Here is a 21,081-nt window from a genome sequence, read left to right as displayed (position 1 = left end):
GATCCAGAAAGATCAGAACCTTTAAGATTAGAAAAATCTGTTTCTGGAACCAAACTTATGCATGTTAATGAAATATCTCTGAAACTGCCTTTGATAATTTCTGAAAGAACAAAACATATGGGTCCAAAAGCACACATGTTGAGAGTCAGGATGTATGGTGAAAATACGTGCTGCATTTTTTTTTAGGTGGGACTTGAACTTTCATATCATCCTTTACTTGGATGAACAAAATCTTAAATTCTGACAAATATCTGATAAATAATTGTCAATACGGATCTTTTCACTCCGGACCTAGATATGAACTGAGCTGTTTGATCAGTGAATATTGATGGACACATTCAGTGCCAGGCTACAGAAGCTAGGGATCTCCAAACACACTTTTGAACATGCCTTCATACAATTTCTCTCATTAATCAATTGTCTGCATCTGTTATACTAGAAAACTTTCTCAAAAAATCTGACAAACTTTTCTCCCTAATATATTTGGATAAAGCCTAAAAATAAACTACTGTATATAATTAGACATGTCAGATTTTTGGGAATCCAAAAAATATTCAAAGTATTTACTCTTGTTTGATTTCTGATAGATTTTCTGTATCACAGAAGTGCAAGACCAGATTGCAACTGATAAGTTTTCATATTACTGTACATGTATTATGTAGGGCTTGCAATTCACACAATTTAGAAATCACTGGTACCTTTATGAGAAAATGAATGTGCTGACAGTATATTTATTGCCACACTGAGAGTATGTATAGTTTCAAGAACAGCATACTAGTTAAATATATATGAAATCAAAATATGTAAGAACATATTTACCACTGTCAAAAAATCTTACAAGCAAAATTTTATCATCAAATTTTCAGATGGGAAAAATTGTTCTACTCTCCACAATATCATAAAAAGTGATAATCAGGTCAAGGGCAAAATCCACCAAATTTTTCTTTGAAAAAACACAATCAACTTATAGCTGAGTAATATCCATCAACAATACATGTATTTCAATTCAATGGACCTAGATACACATATAACAAAACATTCAATGTATATAGTGTAGTCTACAGATAGGATATATTTCATGACCTATATATTTGGTCTGCTTAGAAAATGTAAAGTTCACCCTAAAATATTGGTTCAATGGGGATATCATATCAGAGTGTTTAATCATAAGCAACTAGATAATAAGGAATAAAACTCTCTTTAAAAGTGCATCAAAGGCAAAACTGCCAGTAAACAGAGCAGCACGAGAGAAATTCTTTCATGAACTAAGTTTTTATCTTCTTCCCTCTGTGGTTATCAAATAGATATAAAAACTGATCATTGCTGTGTCTGGGTAGGATCTGTCAATTCAATCTATAAATTCTACCATAACTCCTCAACAGCCAACTAGATCTGACAACCATCAGCAGCTAAATCAGGCTACAAAATCAAACTCTATATTTATAATATCCAACCTAACCCCCTCAACTGGTCAGTGTGTACTTGGTGTAAAGAAGAAATACCTGAATAACCATTTCAGATTATGTATTTCCAAAGAATAGACGATTCCAGAAATCACTGAAATACCTTTATGTTGTAAGATCATGCATGTTTCAGGGAACAGACTTGCATTTCAGTTTCCACACATACTGAAGGACTTAATGCACAAAAACACCTTTAAACTTAAGAATTCTTTATAAAAATACTCCTACATAAGAAGTGATGTCAAAAAATTTAATATTTCTGAATATGAGTGACAGAATCTTCTTTCCGTGATATGCATGAATTGAAGGAAGACTGAACATCTGCAGGATTTAGGAGAGACATGTCAAAATGTGTAAATAATCGCTCTTAAGGGAGTTATAAAGGTATCATGTGCATCTGCATTTGATAAAAATTTTCTTAAAGAATTTTGTAATCAAATATTCGAGTCATGCTGGAATTTCATATCAAATCATGACTCATTTTTCTGCAGTATCATTCTCTAAAACAAGTGAAAAGAAAAGAAAACGCAACAGCTGTTACTAAGCTCTAAAAATACTATATTTACATAATTCTGTCCATCAGACACTTTGAGAAATTAACCATGCAAGATTGAAACAACTCCTTTCATCATCTAACTGTGACATTCTTTTTAGCTTAAATGTTCCTTAACATTAAAAAAAAAAAAACAAAAAAAAAAAAAACAGTGAGAGTGCCAATCAGTTTTCCATGACATTAAAAACAGGAGCTCTTTTAAAAAAAGAAATATATAAGCATTTAAGCATTTGAATTTTCATCTACTGTCCTTGTGTATTTTTTGTTGTTGTTGTTGGGGGGGGGGGGGGGCACAACTACAGTCATTGAAAAAGAGTGTCAGTCTGTGACCAAGAAATAGTTTCTTTTTTTTTTTTTAAACATAGTCCGCAAGGTAGAGTTACTGTTCCTAAGAAAGAGGTATTGAGTCTGATATGAGTTATGCCCCTTACAATCCTTACAAAAGAATTACAGCCCTTTACATCAATTGAGCTACAGTCCATGTTATAAAGATGCTAGATCCTTAAACAATGATTGACATGATCGACATAGTTACACTCACTGAGATGAAGAATTACAAGTTCTTATACATACAGAGTTACAGCCCCTGACATACTGATGGGACTTTCTTACCTTCTTTTTGTCTCGCATTGAGCCTTTTCCTCGAACCATTATTTTACAACCTGTGTACTGTTCTAGTTCTTTTGCTGTCATTCCTCGAGGTCCCAATATCCTCCCCACAAAGTTAAACTGAAAACATATATAAACAAATATAATGTTTGATAATAAAAACATCAAAATATGCATTTCTGATACCATTTTTGCTTAATGCTAAAGTCAACAATAGTAATGTATTTTTTTTCTCATACAGTTCATTTTCTATCAGTCTGACATAGTGGGTATATGTATGTGGTATGTCAAAATATAGAATATGCAGCCCTGAAATGTGTTTGCATCAAAGAGTATTTTTTTCTTCTTGTGTGAGTGCCTAACAGCAATTCATAGATCAATTATGAAGTTCTTAAGCACTAATAAACATAATATGGCATCCATTAATTGATCCCCTGGGTTTTCACACAAATTCAAGAGGTCAGTACGGACAAGGCATCTAACAGCCCATACCTGCCAAATGATGCAAAAAATTAAGTGTACTGTCACCAATAAGTGTGTTTTTTCATCCCTTTTTTCCAAGAGTAATTAATTAAGCCTGAGTCTGACCAGATTTTCTGCTCCATTACACTCTATAGATAATGTAGCTAAAGCTGCATGCCCACATGTATTTCATCTGAGTCTCTCTGGTGGCCTTTAACATTAGTTCCCTGAATTTAATTAGCTAGTCCCCAGGTGGTGATTTCCCCTTGCTTGTATCATTAGCCAATTAGGAGGCTATTCACTGATAAGTGTGGAAAACCCTTCTTATCTCCTCTGCTGTATACACTAGATTTGAACTTTTTTTTGGCTTTCAGGATATATTTTTTTTTTCATTTCAGTCTGTTAAAACTGGAAGAGCAGTAACCAACCAAATTTCCTGGGAAAGTGTTTTATTTCAATAAAGAAATTCACTTTTAATTCTACATGAATACAGATGTCATTAATATTTCAACAGATAGGCCATAAAGAAGTTGCCTGTTTACAACAGTCGAGCAATGTAGCTTTCCTTGTACCCCCTACCAAACTGTTGCCCATGCACATTTGTGAATTTCAAATGCAAAAAAAACACATGATAAAACATGTCTCAACAATCTACAGCCCACCAGAATGACTCCCTTCCCCCTGCCTGGTACAAAGACATCTGTGTGCTCACTGTTTATCTCCGCTGGCCTGACCAGTGGGTGAAATTTCATCACCTCTCTTTATCAGTTCTCAGATAAATCTTTGTTTACATAGAGTCTGCACTTCTAAGACAATTAGCTGCTTTTGACTCCCAACAGACAGATAACTAGCAGCGCCCCCTACAGATAAAGGAACAGTGTACATCTCTCTAAACATCCCTGTCATTTCTCTTACTTGTAAGTACACTGCTGCTACAAATTCAAAGTACAAGTTTATTCCATTTACCACCCTCTCTCTCCCCTGGATCCATGTGAAGATGCTGATTAAAGATCAACATTTTTAGAAATTACTAAAATGCTAAGAAACTTCTTTCTGTAAATGTTACTACTTTTTTAATCTTGGTTTAAAGATCTCCTGGAAAGTATTCCATTAATTACTTTATCAACCCCTTATTCCAAAATTTTCTTTAATAGGTTAGACAAGACATTAAGTCTGCAGACTAGCTGTGTCTTTTTCTCCATGTCAGATAAATATAATGTGTACAGATTCACTCAAAACCTGACTTTGCAAAAGAGAATTTAAAAAATAATTTGCATCAAATTGAAATTTAAACTAAATTCCAAGCTACAGAAAAAGCATTCCTTTTTCTAGACCAATCTATTAATGACAATTGAAAAGAAAAATAAATGCCCCAATGAATCATAATATTCCTGGTTCAAGAGAAAAAGAAGCGACATTTGCAAATTGAGACACCAGGAAAGCTAAAAATGCACACTCAGCTACACACAAAAATCAAACTGTCTCTCCTTTCTATGCACACCCACTCGTGCAATAAAAGCTCAATAAAGAAGTTGTCACGCAATGACATAACATGTGACCTGGCAGACTCGCAACTAGGAGGGGGGATATCTACACCACATAAACATCAAGTTCCCCTAACGAAGGGCGATGACATCAACTAGAAACCAGGAATACTAAAATTACACGGAAATTCTCCTCATTACATGATATTCTGAGGAGTAATGTCTGCTAAGGAATTAACCTGTACTTATATACAAGTACGCTACTCTCAAAAAAGACTATCTCTGTATACACTGATGAGCTTTCAATTCAAAGAATGCATTTACAGCTTATAGCACACATGTATGTATATTAAATTTACTGGGAATGAAAACCAAATGAATTCATTATAAGTATATTTGCAGTAACCCTGTTAATGCCTTAAGTTATATTCATACTCCAGTTTTTAAAAACTGATTCCTATAACACTTCTGCTCTGCTAAAAGAATACTGCAAAACAGTCATAGCCATGCACTGGAATTTTTGCTCTACATATATACAGTTTATCAATTTTGTAAACTTTGTAGTTTTTTGGTGTTTGCATGTTTCTGTGCATATACACCAGCACAATGCTGATCCAAGTTCTTAGATTTCTTTGGTGGAATTTTAAGAATTAATGTGTGTTGTGTTGACTAAACATGCTGTTTATCATTTCTTAATTTTTGTCTTCTGTGCGTATTTCGTATGAATTTCTTTGAGGCCCTACCTCTGGGTGTTCTTTGACTGGGACGTACAGCTTTTCCGACACGGTTTGGACAGGACCGATGGGTTCTGGAAGTTCAAGAGGGATGCGGCCATTGCCTTTGTGATGAAACAACTGAAGTCTGACTCTGTTGATTTCTGAAAGAAACAAAAAATAGGGGAAAAAAAATTAATGAGGATCTTATATTTTTGTAACTTTGGTTCCCTCCTTTGAACCGGCATTTACTTTCTTTGCCAAGTCAGCTTATGCTCGAACCAGAAAGACAGATGTAACTGACGTTTGTCTTTGCCGAAAAACAACAAAAAAATTTCTGTACAGCAAATTACTTCCAATTTATTCTCTGCATGGTTGAAATTATTAACTACTACTAACTATAACCTTCTGTTCCAATCAGACCTGGCTTTCTTAAAAGCCTTTCTGGCATTTAATGGAGTTTTTTTTCTCTCAAAAGAAACTTTGCTGCACTTGATCCAACAAGAAACAGTAGATCTAAATGTTTTAAGTTTTCTTCTAATTATTTGCAATAAAGAAAATATTTACTTTCAATCCACAAACCAGAACAGAGAATACTTCAATCAATGAGCATAATGAAGAAGATCAGAAAATATACATAAAAAAAGGTTTCTCAAGAGGAAAATATGAAATTTTACTAATCAGTTTATTCCTTTCTGTTGATCCAAAAATTAAATGGCTTTCCATAATTAATGACTATGATATACTCTTTCTCTTATCCTCCTGTCATACTCAATTAAATAATTAAAAAAAAAAGTATCAATTGTCCAATAGGGAACCTTTTTCCAGGATTGAAAGAGAGCTCCTTTAAACCAAGGATCAGGAAATAGAATATATTAACTTTTTGTGGCCATACATGAAAACTTACAAAACTTCAATTAAAGGTTATGCACCAACTCAAAATATCAAAACAAGTATTCAAAACCATTTTCATTTTAATCATAAATTTCCTGCTAAAAAACCATAAAGTTCTACTTCAGAACCCTTACAAGGATATGGTGAACTAAGAATTTGCAATGGAGTATAAAATTCTGGATCAGACAGTGTGTTCACTTCAAGAAACACCTTGACCAAATACTGAAAGCTGGCCTCATGACCTTATGGACCACCACAACAATGTAGCTTCACCTGCACCCAAAACCATCAATTAGAAACCCTTTAAATCCCAATCCTCTAGGATAAAAAGAAAGCATCCAACCCAGACAAGATAAAAGCTCTCGACCTCAAATCTTTGAATCTTTCTTTTCATCTTTTTAATTAGCAGCTGATCTCCATGATTTTACAAGGAGCCCTCATAAAATGGATAAAAACCTGAAATTATGTGTAGAAAAAATATTATTGAAGTCAGCAAGACCCGGGTTATTCTTAGTTTAAAAAGTAAAACAGTGTTTTTGTATTCAATTATTCAAAACAAAGAATGAATTTTACAGGAATTTAACAGACATTCATAATGTATAGAAAAATTATTTTGAGAATGTTAAGGATGAATTCCTGTACAACTGTATAAGTAAAACAGATATATGGATTAAACATGACCACCAGTGACAAAATGTAAACCTACAGATCTTCTGACCAATATCAGCAATCACATCACCAAGGCTTGACCTCCAAACATAAATCATATCATCTGTACTTAGTCAATAAGCCACAGGATGTTTCCTATTCCGAAAATCCTTAATGAATATTCATGGTCCCTAGTCTTATCATTATTAGCACAATTAATTGGTGACATTGGTTCAATAGTGGGTGAAAACATAACAAATGGGAGATATTGAAGCCTGACTGAGTTTTTCGATCCTTCAGGGCCGAGAAACATCCTGTTCTGTCACAAATAAAACAGTAACCTTCAGAATTCTACAGAGGCCTGTACAAATATTATCAAATGTGGCTAATGAATGAATAAACAGAACATCAATTAACAGCTGTAGTATACCCATTTTTTTTAATTTTTCAGACAGTGAGAGAGGGAAGATTTTGTGTTTTCAATGTAAAAGCACTTGATTTGTTCAAATTGGAGAAATGCTCATGCAGTTCTCCACCATATCCACCATTATATAGAGGAAAAACAAGTTTGTTTAATCTATTATATCCAGTAATTTCCTGTTTTCTTTACTCTATCCAAGACTAAAAAGTTGCAATCATTTCCCATACCAATACAGGAAACCAAAAAGATGGTGGTTTTGGCAAAAAAGTGCTGACCTACAAACTCCTCAAAAACAAAAGTCATCCGACCTAAATATAACCAGGTACATCTACCTGAATGACATTAACGGTTCCCACTGGCGGCTTGTCTTTGAAGAACCCCCCACGTGATGTAACCATTACAACAGTTACACCATCTCTCTAGCTTCAAGCCTCTATGTACTTGCTGATTCTGATCTCTGACTAACTGTACCTTAGATAACAGCTGAAATTCCTTCACCCCTCAATGGTGATAAAACATGACACAGCCACGACTTGTCATTTCGGGAGCCCCCTGGGCAAAAATATGACAATCTTCACCAGGTTTAAGGATCATTTTTACTGCTGTTTTGGCACTGGTTTTATGTTCAATAAATCATTCTGCTGTTATTTTTGTAGTCATCAAGGTGTATGCTAAAAAAATTTTACACCTGAGATACACCTTCTTTTGCAATTAGAATTCCAATGTCTACCATAATGTCACGGGAAAATGGGTAGACAGGTTACAGAACCTGGACATCAGAAGCTGATACTCTTTGACACCTAATTCTATGTTCTTAGCACATAGCTATATGACACTACATGTGTTAATGTGGTGGAATCCATCTTTTCAATTGTTTACAATTTTACACTACATCAAAGCATGTTCCTCTTTTCTATGACCACACAGGAAGTGGTGATCAGCTGGTTTTTAAGTAGATTTACACATCAGTCTTACACTTCCATGACACTCGTGCAGCTTTTTTTATCAAGTATTTTGAACAATTCATATTTACATGAGTACTATCTACTATACATGGACTGTTAAGTGTTAAGGACCCTCTCTACACTGCACCCTATTTTCAGGGTACTTTTGTGTAATTAGACTGACTTACCATTTGACATATTTGACATACAAGTAGAATAAATTGTAATCTGAACTAAATCACATAATTTGAAATAAATTCAAGTATTCTAAACATTATACTAGACCAAAATAGAGTATTTGAAAACTTTATTTGCATGTATTTTAACCATTTGAGTAAATGAAGGCAATTTTTCTTTTCAATTACTTCATTGTCTTTGAAGATTTTTCCTGAATAATAAAGGCACACTCCCTATATTAAGAATAAATTAGTTAATTTCAAAATATCCTCCTTTATGCTAAATAATTTTTCTCAAAGTCCCAAAAACATTTTTCATCAGTGTATAGAGGGTCCTTAAGAGAAGCTGAACTGTCTTGCAAAAAATGATTTGTTCATGTAGACTGTGTATTATTTATTGGATTGTAAAGAAAAATATGATTTATTTACAAAATTCAGTTTGAAAGCATATTTTTCTTAAATCCAAAATCATGGATTAAAAGTAGAATTTTTTACATACAATGTGAATGTAAAAGTGACATTTTGCCTTTTTTGGTGGTTGGGAGATGTCTACTCAGACATCTGCAATTTTTGATTTTCAATTATATGAATATGCAAGTGTTTATCATGTGTAAATGAATACATGTATCTATACTTCACAAGTACTTTTCAGGAACATGTGACAAAACACTTAGAGAATGTCCCTAAATTGATACTGATTTGGTACTGACGTGTACCTACAAGTTTGTGGTCCCTTTCCCCTGTCTCTTTTGTTGATCATTAAGTACACTGTAATTGTGCACTTGACTTCAAGCTTATTAATCTAGGCCTCCTACATTTCCAAGTTCTATACTGTATTAATATAAATATGTAATGTGTACTATCTACTTAGCTGTTGGGTTTAAAAAAGGATTAAAACCTTCCAAATAAAACTTAAAACTAGTTAAATGTCCACATAATGATTTTTGTTGTGAAACAAAAAACAAACTTACTGTAAGCCAGTGACCAGTAATTTTTTCTGAATGCCCCCCTGCAACTAAGTAAAATCTGATAACGTTAGTAGGGATTAGATTTTGAGGTAACCGAGTCTATTGAAAACTGTTTTATATGTTAAATGCCAGGCACCCTTATTTCTTTATAATGCCTTTTCATCTGAAATCAAAACAATTCAACTTAAATACATTGCACAACACTTTTAATCTCCATGGAAACATTTTTAATCAGCTTAAAAATTAATTCAGTAAGTGCTGATCTTTGTGGGACCAATGGCATTATTTAGATGAAAGATTATAGAGAAAAAAAAGACTGTTTTCATATGCATAAAAGTCACAATTCTAGCAAATATACATGGAAAAAAAAAACTGAAGACAAGTGGGGGGAAACCATGAAAATTTTTGAATGTCAGTGAACAAATTGCACAAACAGCCACTGTGTGATGCCAGAGTTTATTCTGCAATCCCTGGGAAAGCCTTTTTTTGTAGAATTTAAAACATCTGGAAGTTATTGGTTTCCACAGAGCTGTAACTCTATACCCCTACCCTGAACAAAGACATCTATTGCCAGCAGGAGTTGATAGCAATCTTAACAGTCATGAACATAGAAATTGGCCCAAATTGAAAAAATCCCCCCAAAATATCTTGACCCAGCCATAAAACATGACTTTTTTTAATACTCTTAAGCCAGGCGCTAAAATTTACCATGACTGATCTTCAGATGGATAAACTTCATTCCACAAGACCTAAATCTATCCAGTTTTAAATACAGGCTGGGCATCTGGTCATGCCAAAATCAAAACCAGTCTCTAAACACTGATCCAAAATCCCTTGCAATCTGGTTTTTTCAGCCATTTTCAGTTAGCATGGTTTATGAATACAATTTCATCTGCAGGCCATTTGAACCCTAACAAACCCATACAAGCTAATGAGAAACACCTATGTTCACTTAACTAAAACTACTGGCTTGCTCCTCAGCAAATGACTACCACATTCTGTTATTGTGTTGGAAAACATCACTTTGCAATGGATTTCAATTGGAACATTCATGAACAAACACATTTTTAACACATGTTTGAATCATCTGAAAATTTTCCCCCAATATGAGTCTTTCAAGAATGTGGAAATGAAAGCATTTCCAAGCTAAATCGTAACCCTTTTACTATCAATAACAAATGTGTGAAATTTTCTCAACAATTTGTGTGATCTACACTTTAAACACCCATTTCTCTCTCATTCCAAGTACAGTTCAATTACACACTGCGTTTGGGAAATCAATATGATGACATGAGTAAAGGCTACATCACAGAGCCCCTCGTGCAAAGTGCACTCTAAATTCAAAGTTTAAAATTAATTCACTTCCCTGCCATTAAATTACTACAACTAGACACTTGAGCATATAAAATATTCAAATGATATACACAATTAAATCCCAGGTCTATATAAAGATATGCATTTTCTTGTGAAACTCGTACCTGAATTTATCCTCAGTGGCATATCTTGGATAATTAAATTATCTTTATATGAACTTGACAATAGAGAGAAAATGATGTGGTTATTCTTTGTGTAAAGTTTTCACAATTTTTAACATTCAACGTCCATGTTGTCTGCCTAGAAATAGTACGTAGTTCATTTCTTGAATATTCTCAAAATATTCAAATAAAGTGAGAGAATTCCAGCAATTATAATCTAATTGCTCTTTCTGACCCTGAAAAGGGTCTCAAAACCCTTTACTTTACAAGACTGTATCAATCCCTTTACTTTACAAGACTGTATCAATCATTGATCTTTTTTGCCTTCTACATTTATACGACTAGAATTTTGTACGCATATTTCTAACCATGTTAAAGATAACTTCGCAGCAAGAATAGTCCTGACCAAGACATCAGACTACTGTATTCACGGTATACAAACAAAGTGCACTGATTCATTCACTTTGCCAAACGAATCTATTGAGCTAATTGATTCTATCTCTCTAAAAATGCGAACAATACAGAACCTAAACAAAGGCAATGACAAGCACAAACACTATGGAAGCCAGCATCGACACAGATTCCTCATACAAAAGCCCCCCAAGCCTGTCGGGCGTGTCAACGAAACCCCCTGCAAACAAAGCCCGTTGACTTTTGTAACCAATGCCTTGTAACATGAGAATCTCCATCGTACATCTATCTACCCGAATTTACCAATAAAATAAAAGGGTCACAAATGCCCTGATACAGTATCTTATTTGGAGATTCCCAAGATTGCTGGATAATGATTTCTGAACACTGGGTATTATAATTGTAACGCATTGTGTAGGCCTATCTAACCATGACTGCGAAGGTAGTCTTTCTCTGTGTTATTATTCGTCATGTTCTTGTGTCGATAAATAGACGTCTGTTATTTCAAACCAGGTAGATAGACCCCACTCCCATTATACACGGCCCAAGGAGGATGACCTAGCTAGCATCTAGATTTGTGCATTTCTTTCACATGGGAGCTTCTAAAACCTAATTCACATGCTCACAAAGGGGTAAAGACAATCAGGGAAATATTTTGTCTAAGGTAGAATCTGATTAGGCTCTGTTTCAACAATAGAAAGGAACAGAGAGAATTTTTCCTGCTTCAAACCAACAGTCTAGATAACAATGGGCTCAATTTCAAAAGGGGTCAGACCAATTATTTCCCTGTTAAAATGATAAATGGACAAATACCTGCTTAAAAATAAAATTTCACACAACATATTCTGAAATTAAAACGCAAATTCTGTTTAAATTTCCTGGAATAGATAACCAATATATACATGATAAATTTCCATGAAATTGAACAGTGAAGAAAAAATTACATTATAGATAACTTTCTTGGCTGATAATAGTATATAAACATTAGCATTTTTCCCCCTTTAGACAAGATGGAACATTTCGTCTTGAATAGAAGACTACCATCATTCAACAAGATAGCAATCTAGGAACATGCTAGCATCAATTTCAGACTTGGGACTCCCAACACATTCTGCCAAACATTTATCTTTGTCTCAAAATTCCTTCATGTCTCAAAAGAATTTTTTTCATTTTTCTAAAATTAAAAAAAATTGCTGACTAAAATCTTTTAAATAGGATTTTCCATCATTAACCTGGTTATAAATCATCAAATACTCTCAGGAAAATCAAGTGTATGTTGACTTGATAATGAAAACCAATTTTCACAGCAAACATCTGGTTTATTGAAGACTAATTGAATTTGGATGTCCCTTGCAATAATCCATTTTAATAGGTCCTTGTTTCATTGAACTATGGTTTTTGTGAAACACACTCATGTTAAAATCCCTCAATCCTGTCAATGCAGGAAAAATACAGGAAAGAAAAATTTTCAAGTGCTTTTATTGCACATGAAACACAAGCATCCAGCGAGTCGGCTTTTTATAAAAATTAACATCCAAAGTATTTTTTAAAACTTTCCCCATACAGTGTGAACCTTGTGACCACTTAAATCAAATTTCTATGTAGTTTCCTGATGTGAAGTGAAATATTTTCACGATGTGGACAAAGTCTGCACCAATACCACATTTTCCTTCTCTGATCCATTTCTGCTGCATCTGTCACTGAACACAAACTTTACTCTGGGGCTTTTTTATGGTCTAAAAATCTGGATTAAATTATTAACATTTTTAAAAAGTTTTAAATGAGATTGTTCATACCTTGTCCTTTAGTCTGATCGTCCTGTTAGCCTTTAGACTAAGGGCTCGGTGTAATTGACTCACAATCCCTTTGTCCTGAGAAAATGTAGAGCTCATATGTAATTTGTCCATCTTCTTTCACAAATATTAAGTCGTAATTCCACTTGCACAGCACTTTCTGTTTTTGCAATTTATTTTTATTTTTTCAAAAATTTCTATCACAGGGGTACTATGCAAAAATTATTGTAGTGGGGGGGTCATCTTGTTTTGTCAAATTCTGTTAGCTGATACCCATCAAGTGTTAGTATATGTCATTACTGATGTTAAGTATATAAATAGATATGTATACATGGTTTTAAACTCATGTCCACTGTGCATATAAAGAAAACCCAGCCACATTCAGCCAGTCAGATACTGTTTTTGGGGGGTGGAAAATAATTTGTTACATTAATAAAATGCTCATGAGAAAAACTGTTGAGTAAATATAATGATAAAAGACAAACTAGTCAACTATGTTAGAAAATTATGGCTGGAAAAATGGAACGACCATGAGTAATACAGCTGCATTCATATTAGGTAATTAATTAATATCCAAAAAAGGGTGCATGATGAAATGAAATTATATATACCGGTATGAATTAATATATATCTCTCTAGCCCAGTGCTCTCTGTAATTCATACACAAAACTGGCAAAATTACGAACTATTCAAAAAACACTGCTGCACAAACCGTTGAACCAGACAATCCAAAAGCACTCTTAGAAATTGTCACTTTATTAGCACACAAAATTAATTAAATGATATTATTACAGTAATCTAATGATGGGTTATAAAGGAGATCAGTATACTCCCAAAGCATCTCGTTAAAAGATTCTGTCAAGTGGGATAAAAAAAAGAGAAAGACTTTTGCATGCTGACAATACATGAATTCAGTAAAAATTACATTACATGATCAGTGCTACGTTACAAGAGGATTTTAGGTGGTCAGACAAGGGGGATAACTGCTGCATTAAAAAAGGTGCACAACTCCTCAAACAACCCTGCATATTTTTTTGCCACAGCTTGCTCACCAGGTATATATTATTGTCATAGCCAACTTCTGCCCAAGGATAAAAAATTGTGATTTCAAAAAGCAGAGAATCAGTGAAAGCATTGTGCACACCAAAGTGTGGTCATATTCTTCAATACAAAATCTAGTTCTTGTTAATTTGACAGCGCAGGGAAAGTCGGATTTTTTTTAATAATTAAAATGCATTTATATTATTCATAGAATTTATTAATCAACTGGGAACTTTTTTTTCATTGTGCCCAATTGTCAATTTTGCAAGTCAAAAGTATAATAATTATCAATTTCTAAATAATTCACTTTTAATTTTTCGGTAGGCGCTACTATATCAAATAAAACCGTTTCTCTGTCAACAATTTTAATCTGTAATATAAACACCTGTGCGAACAGGTGAGCTAATACAAAATTATTTATCGCCACCTTGTTTGAACAAGGATTGACGGATTCAGATAAGACGAAAACGCGCCAAATTCACTTGAACAAAATTGGTGAAATTTTTGTCATTCATAGAATCGCAAAATAAAGATTATTTCTAGCAAACGCCAAAGACTGCTTTCTTTTTCATAAAAATGAAATTCCAGTTCTTTTTCGTGTGCAGTGAAGTGCGAGATTCAAAATGGCTGCCAAAAAATCACGGCACCCATTCTGAATAATTACTGCCAAAGTGCCAAATGAATCCTTTCTTTAATCGTTTTTAGTCAAGAAGTGGCATTGAAACTTATAAATGAATATTTGTATTCGTAATTACTGTATATTTTCAGTGCTGTTAAAAGGCGAATTCACTTTTGAAGCGAGTTTGCAAGTTGAGAAAGTTTTGTAAACATACATGTAACAGAGTTCACGGCTCAGCGCATTCGCTCGATTTTCTCTCATGACAAATACTTCCTCTTAATCACTCGAAAAAGGAGAAAATTTAGGCTGACTAAAATTTACACGACATAGAACTTGTTTAAACGAAACCGAAAGTTTTTTAATCCTCCAAGTTAAAGAAACTTACCTTCGTCTAAAAGTTTTTCTAAATGCACAAAAACGTTGGGAAAAGCCTGTATCTGCTTTTTGTCTTTGAGTAGCTGTGCTAGATACTCAGGAGTGTTACGCTCGTCTTTATTAGTTTCAGTCCCCATGTTAAAACAAGCGCCTGAGCTGCAAAACTACCAAAGTTAAGTAGGGGTTAGAATCCAAAACTACAAATCACTACAATAAGTTCTTATGTTCCCCCTCTATCATGTAAAATTGTTTATGAACACGTGCTAAGCATTGCGCATGTCTATGACGGATCACTGCATTTAGCTTATAAGGGGTGTCCAGGACGGTTTCACGTTTTTCCTCGAACTTGAAAGAGAACTTTCATCGCTCTGAATTCTGATCGATTAATATATCCAGCATAGTATTATGAAAGTTTATTTATTTTAAATGAAAAGATTGCTGCAGACGGATGCAATGAGAAAAGTAGGGGAAGTTGACACCCCACGCCCGAGGAATGCAGGGATTTGTTGACATCTGACAGGTGATCGAGAGGTGGACCTTACGACAGCGTGATGCACTAACTCAATATTTTCTTTACAAATCAGAACTCATATTCCATTAATCAATTACACGGGAAAGACATGTTCTAATAATATGTAATTAATTGACTCATTTTAAAGGCATGCGCTGCAATGTGATTTATTTGATTCAACATTTATCGATCCGCGCCTGTGTACCTATAACATGCTTGGAATAATTTTAAGTAAAGTATATAAAACGGATTAATTTCTTTTAAATCTATCTTGGTTAATCCGGTGTTAAGTATTGAGTTTTCAATGACCTTTTTGTGTGTACTCTAAATTAATAAATACTTGTGGAAAGAAATTTAAAAAGTTGCACGACGATTAACTAATTAAGACCTACATTGTGTTGGATAAATCCAGCAATCCCACGCTAACGTTGACCTGTATAACTTATTTAATTCTTAGGTATAAACAGATTTTAATACCTATATTTATCAAGATATAATCTTTAAAACTTTCATTCAATTTATGTTACACTGAAAAACATTTTTATCATCTTAAAAAAAAATAATTATCCAACATATAGTGTCTGAAAATAATTTAAACTTAGAACTACATATTGTGTCATTAAATCTTTACCACAATAATAACTCTATAAAAAACATGATTTATATTAAGAACAAAGTAGAGCCTACATTCACAGGAACTATATCAAGTTGCGAGAAAAAATCTGTTCACGCACCGTTGAAAAAAAATTTGGGGTCATAAAAAGCCGATAAAATCTTGACATGAAGAGAATGAAATATGACAAGACCTTGTCTGGAATTGTCACGTGTGTATAAAAAATTCCTACAGAGACTGTATTAGATGAAGAAATGAAAGATTTGTTCCAATATTTAATGGGGGCTAGTTATGAGATAGAATCATAGTCCTAAGTACCTTTACGCTCACATGTATGACACAATCAATATAAAAAAAAAAAAAAAAACCAACAGGGCCCTTAAGAAAATCTCAATACAAAAATAAACAAGAATTTTTTACTTTTTCTTAAAACGTGGGTATAGGAATTATAGTTCTCTAAGGCACACATGAACTTGTTCCCTGGGCTACAAGGGGTGATTTTGGGATAGAGCTGTGCGTCTAAGATATTAATTGTACCCCGAACTTTTACATACACTTGTAAATATATATTATGCATATACTTCTCCAAGACTTGGTCTGTCTTTTTTGTAATGGCAAGAAAATATCTGTTTTATAACACAGAACTTCAAAATCTGTTTCTAGGGGTGGGATGTCGCCCCCTCCCCTCTCCCCAAGACGGTGATAGTTCTGCTATGACTGACATATAGGATTATACAGACCAAATAAAGAAGTTCTTGATTGTATGTAGACGATGCAAGATTTTTGCGTCAAGACTCGAAGATCTGTTTAACCAAGGAATTCTACTATTATGTTGTATCTGTTGAATCGTCGATGAATTCCTGATCGTTTTGATAATCAAAAATTAGTGAACTGTTTTAGATCGAATGCAGATAGTAGCACTTCAGTGTAGCCTATCTTTGGTTTGTTCTCCAAAGAATCTACATGTATTCAGTGGCGGATCCAGGATTCTTGAAAAAGGGGGGGGGAAGTTTGTAGTCGGGGTAGGGGCCCAAAGTCCTTTATTACCAAAAAATTTGGAAACCCTACAAATGTAGGTCACCCTCTATACAAGCTTCGGGTTAACTTGTGCGCTTAGAGCACGCAGTCACCCGAAGGGGTTCCAAGTTCCGAAAAAGAAGATTGCCCATTTAAGTTTTTGTACTAACAGTTTAAAGTTTACACAATTTACAAAATTTCTACTGATTAGGCCTGCAAACGTATACTCTGTTAAATATTTTAAGTTTGTTATTTTATGGGTATATAAACACGTGTACTTCCTTTTCATCAAGCGCAGAAGTGCCTTTTGAACATTGCATGTACGAGTGTCGTGACACTTACAAATGATACTTAAGCTGTCTAATGACAAGGACGTCATCTTTTTCCTTGTTGATTATATACAATCAAAGTGAGTTTCAAAATCTTCCTTATAGATTAAACGGACAATAGCTATGGAAATATTTCATTTGAGAGAGAGAGAGAGAGAGAGAGAGAGAGAATGGGGATTTTCATTTTGGAGATGGACTGGGTATAGCACCAAGTTCAACAAAACTCAAATTATTCATAATATAGTATGTAGTGTTGTATAGTGTCTGCAGCTGAATATTCCATTTACTATCAGATATGGCAATATTGCATTTTGCAATGCATTAGATAACTGAATATATGATTTACATTGAAAAATTAAATAGAATGTATATATGTACTCATCAGCTATTTTAACTGCAATTGGTGATGTATTTATGGACGATTAAGCCCCTTGTTATACCAGTATAGTAGGGGTTTATGTCGCTGAGTTAACAGCACGATGTAGCATGCACATTTTCAAATAATTAATCAAGTTTGTAAAGGAATCCAGACACGTCTTAAATTTATTAGAACTCTTCACCCGTAATTAATGAAGCACTGATATTTGGTCAATAGCTGGTATTTGACAACTTATTACGAGTGTTTCGGCAGTATGAAAAACACATGTCATTTTTAATAGTTAAGGTACAAAGAAAAGTAAATTTCTATGAATTAGAATTTATAATTGCAAACAAATGATACGGTTAACAATTATTGTTAAAGTTCATATTGCAATACACAGGTATCTAGTTTTCTGTAGATCACTGAATTTTCGCAACACCTTATTTCCACGTAATTGTTATTTAGTATGTATAAACTATAGAAAAAATTTTCACGAATTCGGTTAATATACGCGAAAATGAATTTTCACAAGTAGACATTCTGGCGTTGGTACACGAAAAAATAGTTCTCGCGAATATATAGTGATTTACAGTAATTAAAATATGATGAGATTCATGCACAAGTGAGGATGTTATTCCTTCGTTTCACTAAGTCTCGGAAAATTTCAATTATTTACCAAGTCTCGGAAATTCTTGAGTGTTCACCAAGTATAGGAATATCTCGAGCATTCACCATGTCTCGGAAGTTTTCGAGCGTTCACCAAGTCTCGGAAAATCTCGCGTGTTCATTAAAAGTCGCAAGAAAACATGCATGCATGTAATAGCTAAGATTTTCCTTCTAATTGCTTAATAAAAAACTTCTGAGATTCTCTCTTTATTTTAACAGAGATTATTTTATTAGACATCAAAGCAACAACGTCAAAATTTCGGTGTTCGTCAAGCGTTCGACTGGATTTCAGTTAATATACTTGTTACTGTCACATTTTTAAGTCGTATTTGCAGATATCATTTTTTTGATATATTATATCTTTTTTTTTCATCTATTTATCATTTTTTTAATATGTAAATTTCAGATTTACTATTATGAGGAATTACAGCATTGGTGGACTTGAGAGGATCCTGAGAGAATTTACTGGCTGTGAAACTTTTGAAAGATAGTTGGTTAGCTTAATAAAACATGTATAATGAAATAGATCTTGTATGTATATATCTATTATTGCATATATCTATTAGGCTGTCTGGCATTCTCCTTAAAATTCTTGAATTATATGCAAATGTTTTGAAAAACTCCAATTTTTATAAACGCAAGCGGTGGGATATATACTCGTAGCAGTATATCGATATATAATACAAAGCGAAGTAGTATATTTATGCAATTTGGATTTATAATTCAAATAAGCGTTCTTCAGAGTATGCGTTTCGAGAAATGATGTCAATTGTATCTTTTTAAAATCAATTTTATCTAAAAATGGATTCCATCGACTATTAACCTTTCCATACGAAGACAAAAAAGTTCCATGTGCATCTTCCATAAATATCCAATACAAAGAAACTCAAATCGAAATGGCCAATTTTCTCAGCATTGACAATGAGATACAGTGCATAAAAGTGATTCATCATCAACCTCCCGGAGAAAGCCCTAGAATTGTTTTCTTTACTCGGTCACATTTTCCATAGTATATTAATTTACATTGACGGAAAAACTATAGAAATATATAACAGGAAGAAATAGATTCTGTCAGTTCTGTCTGTCAAAAGACGGAACAAGAAACCGTGTTCTTTGGATTTTGCTCTCGGCAAATCCAATAACTAGCCTCCAAGACATTCCCAAGCCTTAAACATACGGTTTTAAACAAATATATTCAGGGTTCCACGTCTGGGACCAGGGTCCATTTTACCATATGGCCCTTTGGGAAAACGGTGCATGTTATCGCGTGCAGGATATAGAACAGGACAGACAAAACTGTTACAAAACAGTTAATTACATTAGGTAAAACCCCGAGACGCCCCGAACTAACCAATGAAATTCTAAATTAACTTTGATGCTAAGTCCCAAAAGGTTTAAGCTTGCATAAAAAACAGATATCGACCTGTTGATTAATGAACTTTCATGATAAAAACAACTTCCATTGGCTGGTTTTATCCACTCATCAAAATTCCGAATCTTTCAGAAATGGATAAGAATAGTAGAATTTGCCGGATAACGTAATAAAGTCACGTGATTTGATTCTCTAAAATGATTATCACCAAGTTCGTGTGAATCACTCACTATAGATAAATAACCCTCTCTTATAATGATTAATGAAGAGAATAACTGCCTTTATTTTGCACACGCTCTGTCGCTTCCAATATATGTCGGAAGAACAATATTTTCCAGAGCCTCATTGAATCAGTTTGGTAAAATAGGACAATTCCTGATTAGTCCATAGCAAATGTGTCTATAATCCCCTAAAAATATTTAATAACTAGAAGCTAGTCTCTGATGAGACTCATGCTCTAACGTGTACGGTTTGTACTTGAATACTAGTAATTGAAAGAGAAAAAAAATGACAGCATGATTCAAAACATCTTTAATTTAATTTTGCATATACAGAATTGTGTATCCTGATGTTTATACATATTATCCTATTTTATTGATTACTGTAACATTGTTCAATGAGGCTTATTGAAATCAGACTAAAACTGTAGGAGGTTTAGCATGTTAGCAAATATCCCTGTAGTCTTTGGAGATCAGGTCTTCCAACAATCTGTTGGAATTACGATGTGCTGCTTGATTAACCAACCTGTTTTTATATTCCAGTGAAGCAGAATATATTCTAAAACTTCTACAGGAGAAGAAGAGAACTTGCCGTGGCCTTCAATTCAATATTAAGACGTTTTATCAATTACAAATAGTTACTTGCATTCATATGTCAACCAGATATATTCCAGTGAACTCGAAATAAAAGTCACCACAGTCTGCTACATCTGTTTCATAATTGGATGTTGTACTGACTATAAACAATAATGACCAACTAACAACTAAACATTATGACAAACAGGATGACTTAATTCAACTTTTCCATCGTCAACTTTCCCCACTATCACCTGCATATGGTGTTTATGTCTCCCAACTAATTCCTTACGCAATAACATGCTCCGAGAACGAACAATTTTGAAACCGAGGCGTGGCGTTTCCAGGAGTCGGATTTTGACCTCTCGT

The 21,081-nt window shown here is 33.8% G+C and overlaps 1 protein-coding gene across 4 annotated transcripts in view; it reads right to left on the bottom strand.

Moving 5' to 3' along the window:
* Positions 1–15,317, bottom strand: part of LOC133200293 (KH domain-containing RNA-binding protein qki.L-like) — a 33,142-nt gene extending 17,825 nt beyond the window's left edge. Inside the window, exons 1-3 of one of the 4 annotated variants that reach the window (XM_061336113.1) lie at positions 15,060–15,317; positions 5,315–5,448; positions 2,629–2,745 (exon numbers count right to left, since the gene is read on the bottom strand). In XM_061336113.1, coding sequence (XP_061192097.1) covers positions 2,629–2,745; positions 5,315–5,448; positions 15,060–15,186 — 378 coding nt within the window. In that variant the 5' untranslated portion in view covers positions 15,187–15,317. The remainder of the gene's footprint in view (positions 1–2,628; positions 2,746–5,314; positions 5,449–15,059) is intronic. The other 3 variants (XM_061336114.1, XM_061336115.1, XM_061336117.1) reach the window with 3 other exon arrangements.
* Between the last annotated feature and the right edge of the window lie 5,764 nt (positions 15,318–21,081).

This window comes from Saccostrea echinata, unplaced genomic scaffold (assembly GCF_033153115.1).
Source record: "Saccostrea echinata isolate AGI-Se365-2 ecotype Australia unplaced genomic scaffold, CSIRO_AGI_Sech_v1 ptg000038l, whole genome shotgun sequence".
Taxonomy (NCBI): Eukaryota; Metazoa; Mollusca; class Bivalvia; order Ostreida; family Ostreidae; genus Saccostrea; species Saccostrea echinata.
The sequence above is the reverse complement of the archived record's forward strand: the minus strand, read 5'-3'. Positions and strand labels throughout refer to the sequence as shown.